This window comes from Podarcis bocagei (assembly GCF_964188305.1).
Source record: "Podarcis bocagei genome assembly, chromosome: 17".
NCBI lineage: Eukaryota > Metazoa > Chordata > Lepidosauria > Squamata > Lacertidae > Podarcis > Podarcis bocagei.
In genome coordinates this window covers 9333789-9348109 of record NC_138143.1, presented here as the reverse complement: position 1 = coordinate 9348109, position 14321 = coordinate 9333789, and the positions used below count along the sequence as shown (strand labels likewise).

Here is a 14321-nt window from a genome sequence, read left to right as displayed (position 1 = left end):
AAAACGTGTTACTTGCTGATAAGATTTCTGTGTTTGCTCTAGGAGCCCAAAATAGAAAAAAAAAACCCTATTGCAAAACATGGACTAGATGACCCTTGGGGTCCTGCCCAACTATACAGTTCTATGATTCTGTGGTATCCAGTGTATTGGGAACCACTTATGCTAAACTGTACCTCAACCTAATTCTATTTTTTGTGTGTGATGACCAATAGTTTCAATAATCCTCTAATCAACTAAAACACATAGAAATCACCTTCCCCAGATATGTGCTACTTACACAGACATAAGGCTTCACTTTCTTGCAAGGAAACCAGCCAATGTCATTGCTGGATGTGTTCCTTCCCTGAAAACAATGAACGAAAGCAAAGAACTCATGAAAAGTATGTTCGATCTGCAGTTGAACATTTTTGAAAAGTGCTTTAGATGATGGGGGGAAAGTTCCAGTGGTTGGCTTTAACTTGGTTACAAGCATTGACCTGAAATGACATGGAGGTTTTTTTGCCACAGTTTCCCCTACTTCACAGAATGCCTCGCAAACTGCTGCCAAAAAAATAGCCCTTGCATCTAAGTGTGCTGTGAACTGGAAGCGAGAAGCCACCAGTTTCAGTCCCAAATTTAGCACATTTAAGCAACTTGGAACTAGCCTACCTCTAGACTGTGAAAAAGAGCAGAGGATCTTCTGGGGGAATAGGTAGCCTGATGATTGCTAAATTAATCATTGGAAATGGTCCATGGACTTCAGAAGACATGCTGCATGGGCCGCAAAGACTCCTACTGCAAGAGTAATGCTGAGCTCTGGGCAGCAATTTGATTGGCAGCAGAACTCCTCCTCTGCTGCTGCCTGTTAGGACAGGGGCCATTTAAAAGGCCACGTCAGTGTGCAAACAAGGCAGATTGAAGGAGTAAGAGGGGGAGGGAAGGAGAAGAGTTCAGCATCCTTTACCTATGTTCCCCCTTGGTTCTTCAAATCACACTGGCAGACTTGCACTTAAAAGATTCAGTGGTTTCTTTATTTGTATTCTGAGAAGGCATGCAATGGGATGCAGGTGGCGCTGTGGTCTAAATCACAAAGCCTCTTGGGCTTGCCGAACAGAAGGTCAGTGGTTCAAATCCCTGTGACGGGGTGAGCTCCCATTGTTCGTTCCCAGCTCCTGACAACCTAGCGGTTCGAAAGCACATCCAAGTGCAAGCAGATAACTAGGTACCGCTCCGGTGGGAAGGTAAACAGCGTTTCCATGCGCTGCTCTGGTTTCGCCAGAAGCGGCTCAGTCATGCTAGCTGCATGACCTGGAAACTGTCTGCGGACAAACGCCAGCTCCCTCAGCCTGTAAAGCGAGATGAGCGCCGCAACCCCAGAGTCGTCCGCGACTGGACTTAACTGTCAGGGGTCCTTTACCTTTACCTATGCAATAGTTCATTCATCATCCCAGTTATTCATCACCATGTTATCCTGATGTCACCTCAAGACCGAAGAGCTACTGTTGGACAGCAATGTTGACTATGCCTACCTGCCACCACAGCTGCTCGGCCTCAGCTCGGTTTAGCTCCACAATATCCCCCACGTTGAGCTTCAGTGGTGGACCAAATGCCACAGGAGGTGGAGGAACACCATAATACTCCTGGCAGACCTCCAGTTTGGGCAGCCCTTAAGAGCAAATAAGAAAATTGCAGTGATTAGACGAATCAGTTTCCTTGCATCTTCACACCCCGCCCCCACCCCACCATTCAGACTGAGGTCTACCTCCGAGGGTCTTCTGGTGGTTTCCTCACTGCAAGAAGTGAAGTTACAGGGAACCAGGCAGAGGGCCTTCTCGGTAGTGGCACCCGCCCTGTCAAAGAGATGAACTACCCAACTTTGAGAAGACACCTGAAGGCAGCCCTGTATCAGGAAGCTTTTGATGTTTGACGGTTTGTTATGTTTCTATACTCTGCTGGAAGCCGCCCAGAGTGGCTGGGGAAACCCAGCCAGATGGGCTGAGTACGACTAATAAAATTATTATTATTATTGCTTTTATTTCAACCACATGCTATGGGAGTGAGCTTTTTAAATAACTAGGAACAACAACACTATGCTGTGACCATGTGATGGGTGGGGCCATGTAGGTGAATGGAAGCAGTAAGTTCTCCAGATGTTCTGCTGCTAGTCTTGGGGGGCTGCCAGCTTCAATCCTTCATCGGTCACCTGCCATCATTGGTGTCCTTGCGGAAACATACATAGTGAGCTACCAGGTAACTACAACTCACCTAGAGCAGCTTTATCGCTCTCCAGCGTATGTCGATTGGATTTATTCTGCACAGAAAAATGGATTTTGGTTCAGGTAACGGGAATGAGGTAAGAGGTTAACAGGATATAGAAATTTATAATCACCAAGGTACACATCCAGGTTTCTGGAAGGATATATCATATTAAACCTGTATGGCGTATTTTATTCATTATGCACAATGTACACATCTTAAGCTAAAAATTGGTTGACTGTGGATTATGAACCATTTCCACACCATTGGCTGAGTTGCTGTGATGAAAATTACCATATTTTTTGCCCTATAAGATGCACTTTTTCCCATGCAAAAAATGAAGGGGAAATCTGGGTGCGTCCTATGGGGCGAATGCAGGCTTTTGCTGAAGCTTGGAGAGGGAGAGGGGTCGGTGTGCACCGACCCCTCTCGCTCTCCAGGCTTCGGGAACACATCCGCAGCCTAGGCAGCCCTGCGGGAGGTCCCGCAGGGGATGTCTAGGCTGCGGATAGCAGCCTGCTGCCCAGCGCGAGGGGCGCCCTGAAGCAGAGCGCCCCCACGCCGGGCAGACATCCGCAGCATGGGGAGCCTTGCAGGAGTTCCCCACAAAGCTCCCCACGCTGTGGATAGCAGCCTGCCGCCCGGCGGGCGGGACGCCCTGATGCAGAGCGCCTCACGCACCGGGCAGACACCGGCCAGCCCCACAAGCTCGGGGGACAGCAGGGAGGCGCAGCGCCGCCATCCCGCTGTTCCTCAACCTGGTTCGGTTTCCCCGACTTGCTTTTGGGGGGGAAATAAAGGAAAAATTTTTTTCCTTTATTTCCCCCCCAAAAAACTAAGTGTGTCCTATGGGACGGAGCGTCCTATGGGACGAAAAATACGGTATTCACATTCATGAGGAGAAAGTTTCAGCCCATTGCATGCTGACAAACTTCCCTCACAGGGCTCATCCACACTTCCCCTTGTCTTGCCGCTTCTCCCCAGGAAAACCTGCTGGTTACTGTTGAATCGGAACAAACGTCAAACGGTTTTTCTGTAGTTCTCCTGGGAAAAGTGACAGAGCGAAAGAAAAACAGCCTTGAAAGTATGGGGAAATCTCTTGGACCCCAATTGCTTTCTAGGCATGGAACTAGTGGAAATGTGGACAAGCCCTCAGTAAAGTGTCAGTTTTCAGAAAGTAAAAACTCACACAAAGTATACAGACAGAAGGATCTACATGCTGGTGGATGCAAGCAGAAAGGTTTGGTGCTAAGCAGACTGAGGTTTGGGAAGATGAGTGAGAAGAGGACTTAGGAAGCAGTGGGTTTGAAGAGGTGGGGATGGAGTGGGGGGGATGGAAATAGCAGGGGAGGGGAGCAGCAAAAAGACCTGGTGTTGAGAAGTAAAGGAGGCAAGGACTGGAGAAATAAAAGGGGGCCAAGGAGAAAAGGGAGGAGATCTTTTGGGGGTCAGGGCTCTGTGGCTATGGGGACAAAAGCGGCAGCATGCAAACAATTTACAAATGAATTGAACAATCCAGTCAAATTGATAACTGCTTGTCTCTAACTGAGCGATGAATGGGAAAGAACACACCACCATCTATATTTTATAATTCATACCCACATTAACCAAATTTTGTTCTAAAATTCCAGTTCTTTCAATTTCTATGTATTATTTGCTGTGCATGCCTGCACTTAATCTGGCTCTTTCGGGAGGAAACAAGTGTGGTGTCTTTCAGCCACCAAGTAAAGACAGCTGCCATTGGCTCCTGCTAAAAAAAGCAACCTTTGGGCAGAACCACACAATGCTTGGCAAAAACAGGTTCCCGGGGCCCCATGTTTGTCTTATGAGAGCAAGGGCAAGGGAGGACTGGCAGGAAGAAGGGGCTGTTTAGCTTCCTCCCTCCTGCCAATTCTTCTCTGCAAAAGCCCTTCCCACTCCTCCAAATCTTGGTCCCAAGGCTAAAAATAGGCCTCTTTTGGGGAGGGGAGGTCTGAGCAGAAAGGCGGAAGGGGAGAACTGTTAGGGTAAGGGTTAAACACCCCTTCCTGCTAGGCTCTCTTGTAGATGTCCTTCCACCCCACCCCGCCTATTATTGCTATTAACTCCAACTTTTTTTCTTTTACCTTTTTCATGGTAGATCCAGACTCTGCATTAAACAGAAAATAAGGAAAGATTACAATAGGCATAAAGAGAAGAGCTTAAAATGAAGCACATAACTGTATATCACTACCTACAATAGGAGAGGCATGCGGGTGGCGCTGTGGGTTAAACCACAGAGCCGAGGACTTGCTGATCAGAAGGTCAGCGGTTCAAATCCCCGTGACGGGGTGAGCTCCCGTTGCTCGGTCCCTGCTCCTGCCAACCTAGCAGTTCGAAAGCACGCTAGTGCAAGTAGATAAATAGGTACCGCTCTGGCGGGAAGGTAAACGGCATTTCCGTGCGCTGCTCTGGTTCGCCAGAAGCGGCTTAGTCATGCTGGCCACATGACCTGGAAGCTGTATGCCGGCTCCCTTGGGCAATAAAGCAAGATGAGCACTGCAACCCCAGAGTCGGCCACAACTGGACCTAATGGTCAGGGGTCCCTTTACTTTTACCTAACCTACTATAGGAACGGAGCTCTGATTCACACACACCCTTTTTAAAATAAGGGGAAACTGTGTATCACCATCTTATTGTTTCCCATTTCATTATCGATAATTATTCTCTGCATTCCCCCTAGCTAGCAGGACCAGTGGTCAGGGATGATGGGAGCTGCAGTTGAGCAACATCTGAGGACCCAGCCCAAGGTTGTGAAAGGCTGCTCTAGAGACTCGTCCACCAATTTAGAGGAGTCTGAAACCTTACCTTTACCTGAGCTGGACTTTCCACACGGTGACACCCGCCCCAGACATTCCTTGTGAGCAGGTGCCCGGCATCTGCTGCAGCGATAGCCCTGATAGAAGGTTCCTCTGTGTGAAGATGGGAAAGATGAGGGAGGGGGCTTATGTATAATAAAGTCTTGCTTAGTTGCCTTACATAAATGCTGGGTAGAAGATACGTCTGGAGATCTACTGGTAGATCAGATCTCTGGGTAATTTGCAGTAGATCAGGTTTTCTGACTCTTAATTGTTCAACAAGAGCATCAACAAAATGACAGCCCCACCCTAAATTATACTGCTGAAATCAGGAGTGCCAGCTTGAATAAAATAGGTGGGGCAGGTAAGCCCTGCCTCGCATAATCAATTCCACGCACTGAATGAATGGCAATGTCCATTGATTTTGGGAGGGGCTGGACCCCCCCCCCAATATTTTATTGGGGGGCCAAAGAGAACTCGGCCCCTAGGAGCTGGTTCCTGTGACTACAATGAAGGATGCTTGACGCAATAAGTAAGAGTGGATTTTTCTGCTTGAGAGAACTTTGAGCTCTGTTCAGTTCTAGCACTCCAAAAATATTTCTGGGTCCAAAGTGCCAGTCTCTGACTGGTGGATCTTGGGGCTCTAGAAAAACCAAAGCAGATCTTGCATGCCTGAGGTCTTACAGGGTTTCCTGCCGCTATGCACTAAAGCTCTGGTGTTGTGGTTCCAAATGATGCCTGATGTGATCCAAATCTCCATGTTCCACAGTGAGAAAACTTTTACATGGGCTATCCTGATAGAAGAAGAAGAAGAAGAATTTGGATTTGATATCCCGCCTTTCACTCCCTTTAAGGAGTCTCAAAGCGGCTAACATTCTCCTTTCCCTTCCTCCCCCACAACAAACACTCTGTGAGGTGAGTGGGGCTGAGAGACTTCAGAGAAGTGTGACTGGCCCAAGGTCACCCAGCAGCTGCATGTGGAGGAGCGGAGACGCGAACCCGGTTCCCCAGATTACGAGTCTACCGCTCTTAACCACTACACCACACTGGCTCTGATATTAATAACTCCATTTGCATTCAAAATAGATATACCGGTAGATAAAAATTTTGAATGTTGATATATGTACTGTACTGTATTGTATTGTAATGTCGTGTATTGTAATGTAATGTCATGTATGGTAGATTGTAATGTCAGGTATGGTAGATTGTACTGAATGGTGAATAGTTGTGTAAGTTATTGTTGATTGTTAAATAAAGTGTTGGTTTTTTTTTTAAAAAAAGCATTTAATTTTACTGCTAAAGGTGGGATCATATAAAACTGGCAGCTATATTATTAAGATAGTTGTCCCTTCTACCAGAAAGGAATGCCAGATCAAGCTGTTGGACTATGCCGAAATGGCAAAACTGACTGGAAGACTCAGGAACCAAGAAGACCTAAACTTCAATGAAGAATGGGGGAAATTTATAATTTATCTAGGAGATCACTGTAAAGAGATGAACACACTAGCAGGATTTTAATAACATTTGTAACGTAACGAATATTATGGAAAGGATGGGAAGATACAAAATATGGATTGTGGAAAAATATGCAGTTAAGAGGGTGTACGATAGGACTCATGGAGGGGAAGGTGGGAAGTCCAGAGATTTGGAGAAATCTCTAAATATGGATATGCAACTTGAATTGTTATTTGAAAAACCAAATAAAAATTACTATGCAACAAAAGAGATACTGCATTGGCCCGAATATAAGCTGCACCTTTAAAAGTAATGGGGAGGAAAAGGAAAAAAAGACAATACCCAAGGAGGAGTGGGGGCTGAGGGGGGCCAAGGAGGCAGTGTCTTCACTCCAGCGGCGGCGGCAGTGATGGTAGGCAGCAGTGCTTCTAGAGAAGCCTTTCTCAACCTGTGGGTCCCCAGATGTTGTTGAACTACAATTCCCATCACCCCTAGCTAGCAAGGCCAGAGTTCAGGGATGATGGGAGTTGTAGTCCAACAACATCTGGGGACGCACAGGTTGAGAACCGCTGTTCTAGAGGCTCAGCACCACATGGCCCCCCAACAGGATGGGCAGAGAGAGGCAGCTGCTGGTGGGACTTATGCGCCCCTCAGCAGGCTAAAGCCAGGCAGCACCTTGGACTAGCGCCAGTCCCAGCACACCAACTGCATCTCCTGTTCCTCCTCCTTGCAGACCTGCTTACTCTCTCATCCACGCTCCTCCCTCCTTTCCTCCTCCTCGCCGCCTTCTGGCTCCCTCTCAGGGACCCCCTCATCGCGCCGCCATCTTGGAAGCCGGCCCAGCCAAAACCAGCCAACATCTGGGGACAAGTACGCTCCAAGCCAATTTTTGTAAGGTCGCGAATATAAGCCGCACTTTTCACTGTCAGAATTTGGGGGGAAAGTGTGGCTTATATTTGGGCCAATACGGTGGTTGTCCCTCCTGTATGGCTTGGGTAGAGTGGGATGGGATATGTACCTCAGCAGCATCTGGCAGGCTTTGCAGGAGGTGGTGTCCTCAAAGGAGTACATCTGGAACTCGTGTCTATTTGCTGTAGCATTTTCAGGGTAGATATTGGAGCTGCACCAGAAATTGAGAAAGAGGGAGTCAGCAGCTTACAACAATGGTGGCTACATCAAATTCACGGGCTTATGGATTGTTTGTTTGGCGCACACACAGAATAAAGACATCATTGTGTCAAGAACAGGTTGCAGAAAACACCCACAACAAAACACCAGCCTGGATGGGCCCTGGATGTCCATCCCAGCCCTTCAGAAAGATTCAGATTCTTACATCAAATCTGCCAATTTTGCACATTTTTTCTGGTAATATTATGGTCAAGCTCCAGTGCTGCAGAATCGTTGTACTGTCATGGAAATGTTGCAGTGACTAGAATGGATCTGCAGCTGGACTGCAACATATAGGAGTATTGGGATTGTAAAGGATAGCATACAACAGGGGCAGGAGTAGAAGAGTAGACCTACAGGGCCATTTCAAATTGTTCCATCCATTTCTTCTTCAGCTCCCGCGTCTTAAAGTACAGTTCAAAGCCCGAGGAACCATTAAGCTCGATTAGGACAAACATGTGAGTCCACTGGCAAGAAGAAAGAAAAGGGGAATAACAGATTAGCATAAAATCTTGGCTGGGCCATATTTATTGAAATGGACTTCTTTGTTCCCTCGTAGTCCCATTTGGAAAGAATGGGAAGAACAGAGTTCTGTTCTGGGTTGGAGGTGCCTGCTGAATTAAGGCTGCAACTCCCTTTCCCTTCTCAGCCCCCCCCAGCCCAGCCCCCAAATGCACACCCAAACACTACCTTCTTGTTGTCTTTCTCTACAGAAGAGTCATCTCGGATCTGGTAGCTGGACAGATCGACAAATTTCTTCATATCGTATGAATCTCCTTTCCGCTTGCAGATTAGCAGGGCTTTGTCCAGGAGGAAAGCATACCTGCAAGACAGTTTTAACTTGAGACATTCCAACAAGGGTGAGATAAAGGTATCATACCCACTTCTTTTTGTCCCATGTCTAGAAAGGTAAGCTTTCACCTCTTTACAGGTCCACCACATGTGATAAAAATTCCCTTCCTTTTCTTTACATTTCCAACACTCTTTATTTCTTGTCCTATACATTTTAGCAAGTTTGGTTGGTATTGAATACCACCTATACATCATTTACTGGGAAATGATATATAACGAGTTGAAGAAAATGTATAAAAATACTTTTCTTAAAAAACTGGAAGCCTTTTTACTAGGAATAGTGGGGGATGAAATACCAAAGGGAGATAAAAAATTATTTATGTATGCAACAACTGCAGCAGGAATTTTTTTAGCCCAAAAATGGAAACAAAAAGAAATACCAACAAAAGAAGAGTGGCAGATTAAGATGATGGACTTTGCAGAATTAGCGAAACTGACGGGGAAAATCCGAAACCAGCACGATCAAGCTTTCCAAAAAAAAACCTGGAGTAAATTTATACAATATTTGAAGGACTATTGTAAGCAATTAACAACACTAGCAGGATTGTAAGAGGACTTATAATGATAATTGGTTCTACCTTTCTACATTTATTTAAAAATTGTGACCTTCAGAATGAATATAGTGTAAACTGGAAAATGTATGCGGGAGGGAGGGGAGTTGATAAACTCTTGAGAGCAAAAGAAGTTAAATGTACAATAATGATGTGTTTAAATATTATAAAATGTAAACTTTAATTTATTTATTTTTTTAAAAAAAGAAAGCACAGGTCGAATAGGTTTCCCACTTGTTCCATGCTTTCTAGGCAAGGGGGCCAAGTGGTTTTACATTTGCCCAGGTTTTACATTTCCCCAGGAAAATTTGCCCAGGTTTTACATTTCCCCAGGAAAATACCCACTGCTGAATTAGAACAAACCTCAATCTGCAAAAAAAACCACCCAATTTCCTTTTGTTCTGATTCAGTGGTAAACAGTGAATTTTCCCTGGAGGAAAGCGGTGCAACAAGAGAAAGTGTGGAAGAGCCTATAAAAAGCATGCATTTTATAAGCTTATTATGCAGTCTCCTGCACTGAATGCAGTTAACAAACAACCTTGCTTTGTTTAGGCTTCCCTTGGTAATATTTTTGGGTGCTATCCAAAGCTGCAGTTTTCTCTACGAGGGAAACCTCTGGCTCTACTGTGCACTGAATGTCGTCTCTGCTTGAGCACTTAAGACTAGGATGCCACCGATAAATCTGCCATTGAAAACCACAAATGAGATGAACTATTATAATTATGGGTGAATGCAGACATGCCTCTCGGTGCATGCTGAAGCTGGACGTAGCTCACACGAGGAAACAGCAGCAGACAGTGAATGTGAAAGTAGTTGCAAAAACCAAACCATGTACAATGAGGGAGTTTGTGGGCCAAGAAAATATTGGCTTGCTTCAACAAAGGGCTTATCCACACTTATTTTTCCTCCACACTTACCAGACAGCCCGTGCTTTATAGTCCTGTGTCTGAGCACTATTTCGTTTGTTCCAGAGCTTTCCTCGCGAAAACCTGCCATTTAACACTGAATTGGAGCAAACAGCAATCCACAGAAAAATCCAAATTGCTGTTTGTTGCGCTTCAGAGCAGGTTTGTTGTGTTTAAAGAGCAGGTTTTCATGGGGAAAGTTGTGGGGTGGAAAAAAGATCTTGAAGTTTGCTAGGGGTCTTATCCAACCACTTAATATTGTCTTTTCTTCAGTGCTGACATCCTATTTAAAACCTGTGCTGTGTTATGAAAATCCTGGGCCCCACACTAGGCAAACCAAGAAGTGTCTAACTGATCAATTCCTAGGGAAATATTAGCAGACTACACCAGAGCCATATCATGGAAAAAAGCACCAACCCACGGCCAGGACCTTGCTGGCCTGTTTGATAATCTGGCCCTGTTCAGAACAGCCTCTGTTTCCACTACTGGAAAATAAAAGACCAAACCAAGTACAGGGCCAAGTGTGGATACTCATTAAACTTTTCCATGGACCACCTGAATGAAGCTCATAGACAACCAGTGTCCAACAGACCAGAGTTTGAGAACCTCTTCTCTAAAGGATGTGCATGCCATCACCTGTCTATTTTTGAGCGCTTCTCCCCGCTGATGATCTTGAGCTCCCCGTCAATCTTCGGCCTCCCAAAGTGAGCCAGGGATTGTGTCTAGGGAGAAGGAGAACGTGTTCCTTTACAGGAGATCAACTGGCTGCATTCAGAAGATGCTTATTTAGGACTGGACCAAACTGTTATCTCCCCCACCCTTGCCAGGTAACTTCGACAGGTGGATGGAGCCATCAAGTGACCTATGTTCGCCTGCATGGTTTGAAACTAAACCATGTGGGCAAAGTCACAACCTGCATAGCATGTGTCTTGCCAAGCCCAGAGCATAGCACTCCACAAGAGCCAACCATCAGCTCATCAGCTGATCCTTGAAGCTTGGAAAATCCCATGCAAGCACTTTGCAAGACCTGATGTTCCTCCAAGGGCAGATGCTGGATATGGATATGGCAGGTAGTTCCTTTAAGAATTATATGCCTTCATATTAAGGGAAGCTTTTACAACTTTTGTTCAGACAGTAGTTCATTTCAAAACTATATACCGTATTTTTCGCTCCATGGAGCGCACCGGACCATAGGGCGCACCTATGCTCTCCAGGCTTCAGCGAAAGCCTGCATTCGCTCCATAGGACGCACACACATTTCCCCTTCATTTTTGGAGGGGGAAAAGTGCGTCCTATAGAGTGAAAAATACAGTATGTCCCTGATAAGATTACAAATTTTGGAGATGGTAGGAGCGTAGGAGAAGACATATTACATATTTTTTGGGTGGGGGGAGAGTTCTGGAAGCAAACAGGGAGGATGGGGCATTAGCAGGAATAATTTTTTATTTGTTTACTTAAAGCTGTTAGAATGGCAGCTTTGCAAAAAGTGGCAACAAAAGGAATTCCAATAATCAAGATAAGAATGGGATATGATTGTTGATAGTATTATTTCTCTTTCTTTTATCCTTTTTTATTATATCTAATTTATTTGTAACTGAAAATCAACAAAGTACAAATTTATATTTTTCAATGGATATGAAGATACATGCTGGAGTCGAAATACCTTATAAAAAACAAGAGAAGGTAGGCAAAATCTCTTGCCGCAACACTCACCAAGTTCTCAATGGAGAGCTGGAAATTAGTGATTTGTTTCAGTGTTTCATTGTCCCTCTTGACTTCATTCACACATTGAGCCAGATCCTAAAGCAGGAAATAATGAGATCCGTTATTCGAAAAGAAATGATCGGTTGGCGTACTTGCCAAAGATCAAAGAGGCAAGTGAGAGTTAAACAACAACAACAACAACAACAATGCAACAAACCCCTTTTGGCAATGTTCTGAGGAGTCGTACCTTTCATCATAGTTTTATTCTTGTAAGCACTCACAACCCTGTACGGTAGGCCTGTGTTCATACAAATGGTTTGGTGCAGGGCAGGAGGTAAACTGGAATCTATCGGTAGGTCTCTGGAAGATTTTAGTCAATTGCCAAGAATTTCCGACTTCCGCTTGTTTCACAATAGCAAATGGCACACACCCTTTGGAAATGTGACAACTGAATTTAAGAAAGCTTGCGGAAACTATGAATGGAACCTTGTGTAGAAAGATTGTAAGCTCTTCTCAGTTTCCCATGTTCTTTCACACTAAGGGCTTATCTGGAGTTCCTCTTGTCCCACTGCTTTCCCTTGGGGAAAATCACTGTTCAATCAGCATTCAATCGGAGCAAACAGCAGTTTGAGTTTTCCCTGCATTGCCATTTGTTCCAATTGATCACTAAAGAGCAGGTTTTCCTTTGGAAAGGAGTGGGGTAGGGGAAAACAGCTCGGATCTGTACTGAGAAAGTGTGGGTCAAACGGAAAACTGATGAGCCCTGTTCTTTCTAGGCATGGCAGAAGCAGAAGTGTGGAGAGAGAATCAGAACTTTATTAGCAAAGCCAACAGGCCACAGAAGTGTGGATGAACCCTAAATGTATGTCTGTAGTTGGTGGCTCTTGGGATTCTGGTAAAACACAAGGTAGATCCCAGACTCACAATCCTGAAGTCTGTCCTCTACTAATTTTAGTATTTTGAATAAATCAGGAACCCCTGTCAAGATTTTCCAGTTGGTTGGAACCCGCAGACAAGTCCACATTGGGGCTGAAAACCTAAGCACATTTACCTGGGAGCAAGTCCCATTGTATTCCATGGGTCTAACATGCAAGTAAGCAAGCTTTTGGAGATTAAAATATACAGTAAATGAGAACATACACAGAACGAAGCAAGATGTCTGTTGTGGTGACGCCACCTTGCAGCAGGTAGGCCACACCTGCAGGTTGCTGCCATCACCACCCCAAAGTTCCCTCACCCGTCCTACTCCCTCATTCCAGCGCCACTGCAATTCTTCCCCCTCATGTGCATCAATGACTGGAAGAGCTCCAAGAAATAAAAGTATACTGGGGTAATTTATATTGCATTGTAATTTATAGAGGTACTCTGTATACAGGTTTAATGGTAAGGCTATTGGGTTAGGGCCTGGAAGACCCGGATTCAAAACTTTACTCAGCCATGAAGCTAACTATATGACACTGGGGTAATTGCTATAATCCCCCCCAATTTTTTATTGAGTTTTGTGCAAATACAAACAAGACTAGACATAACAAACAAATCTACAGAAAACAAAGAAACAAAGCAAAGAAAAAAAAGAGAGGAAAAAACAAACAAAAAACCAAAAATAAAATCATGAACAAAAATGAAATGAAATTAACTATACAATACTATCCCAAAGCATCAATTCTCAAATTCTCTTTATTTTTGACTTCCATCTACTTCACCACGATTCATTCTATCTATCTGATATGGTTTCTTCCTGTATTTCAATTCATGTCCTCATCTTGGTATAAGGAAACATTTTTTCTATTTACGGATTTATTCTAGCCCCAACCAAATTTTGCTTGTTGAGCCTTGTCTCATTAGATAAGTGTTAAAGCATTCCCACTCCTTTTGGACTACATCGATTGGTTTATTCCTTAATGATTCGGTCATTTTTGCAAGTTCCAAGTACTCGTTTAACTTTAATTCCCATTCTTCTCTAGTAGGGATCTGTTCACTTTTCCAGCACTTGGCTACCATTACTGCGTATAGAAATAATATTGTTCTTTCTTTTGGGATATCGGTGGTTAAAATCCCAAGAAGGAATGCTTCTGGATTTTGGGGAAATGTGAATTTTAATAGTTTTTTCATTTCTTCGTTGATCGTGCCCCAGACTTTTTTAATTCCTGGGCACAACCACCACATATGAAAGAAGGTTCCCACTTGTGATTTACATCTCCAACATTTGTTATTGTGGCTTTTGTTGATTTTAGTGAGTGATGTATGCTGCCTTCTGTCCACAGTCTTCTGTTCATTTACATGAGAGTTGCACTGAGAACCTCCCTTAATTGAACTGGGAAACAAGCCGCAGAGTGGTTGACTTAGTACTACAACAACATTACACGGGAAGAGTTTGGGAAGCCAGGCACCCAACATGTGACCCCCTAGGTGCCCCACCAGGTCTAGGTTCCACCATCTTCTGTTGCTTGCTATAAACCAGAATAAGAGATGGAATAAGAGACCTGCACTAGTACATGCTTTGTATGCAGATAAAATAAAATAAAATAAAATAAAAATACTCAGCTTTAATGCTCAACATTTCAAATTCTATCTCAAGCATCAGGGCTGAGAAAGATTCTCTCCTAGAATTCAGATTATGGCCATGGGAGTCCCTG

General features: G+C 44.5%; 1 protein-coding gene across 8 annotated transcripts in view; it reads right to left on the bottom strand.

Annotated features, from left to right (window-relative positions):
* VAV1 (vav guanine nucleotide exchange factor 1) overlaps positions 1-14321 on the bottom strand; it is a 66016-nt gene that overhangs the window by 13825 nt on the left and 37870 nt on the right. For 6 of the 8 annotated variants that reach the window (XR_014003261.1, XR_014003262.1, XM_081175853.1 and 3 more), the window contains 10 exons: positions 11695-11781; positions 10618-10703; positions 8364-8496; positions 8031-8140; positions 7525-7626; positions 5062-5165; positions 4341-4363; positions 2245-2290; positions 1509-1645; positions 278-343 (listed from right to left, as the gene is read on the bottom strand). Coding sequence is in view for 6 of the 8 variants with exons in the window: in XM_081175853.1 (XP_081031979.1) it covers positions 278-343; positions 1509-1645; positions 2245-2290; positions 4341-4363; positions 5062-5165; positions 7525-7626; positions 8031-8140; positions 8364-8496; positions 10618-10703; positions 11695-11781 (894 nt within the window). In the remaining 2 variants the exon portion in view is untranslated. The remainder of the gene's footprint in view (positions 1-277; positions 344-1508; positions 1646-2244; positions 2291-4340; positions 4364-5061; positions 5166-7524; positions 7627-8030; positions 8141-8363; positions 8497-10617; positions 10704-11694; positions 11782-14321) is intronic. The other 2 variants (XM_081175854.1, XM_081175856.1) reach the window with 1 other exon arrangement.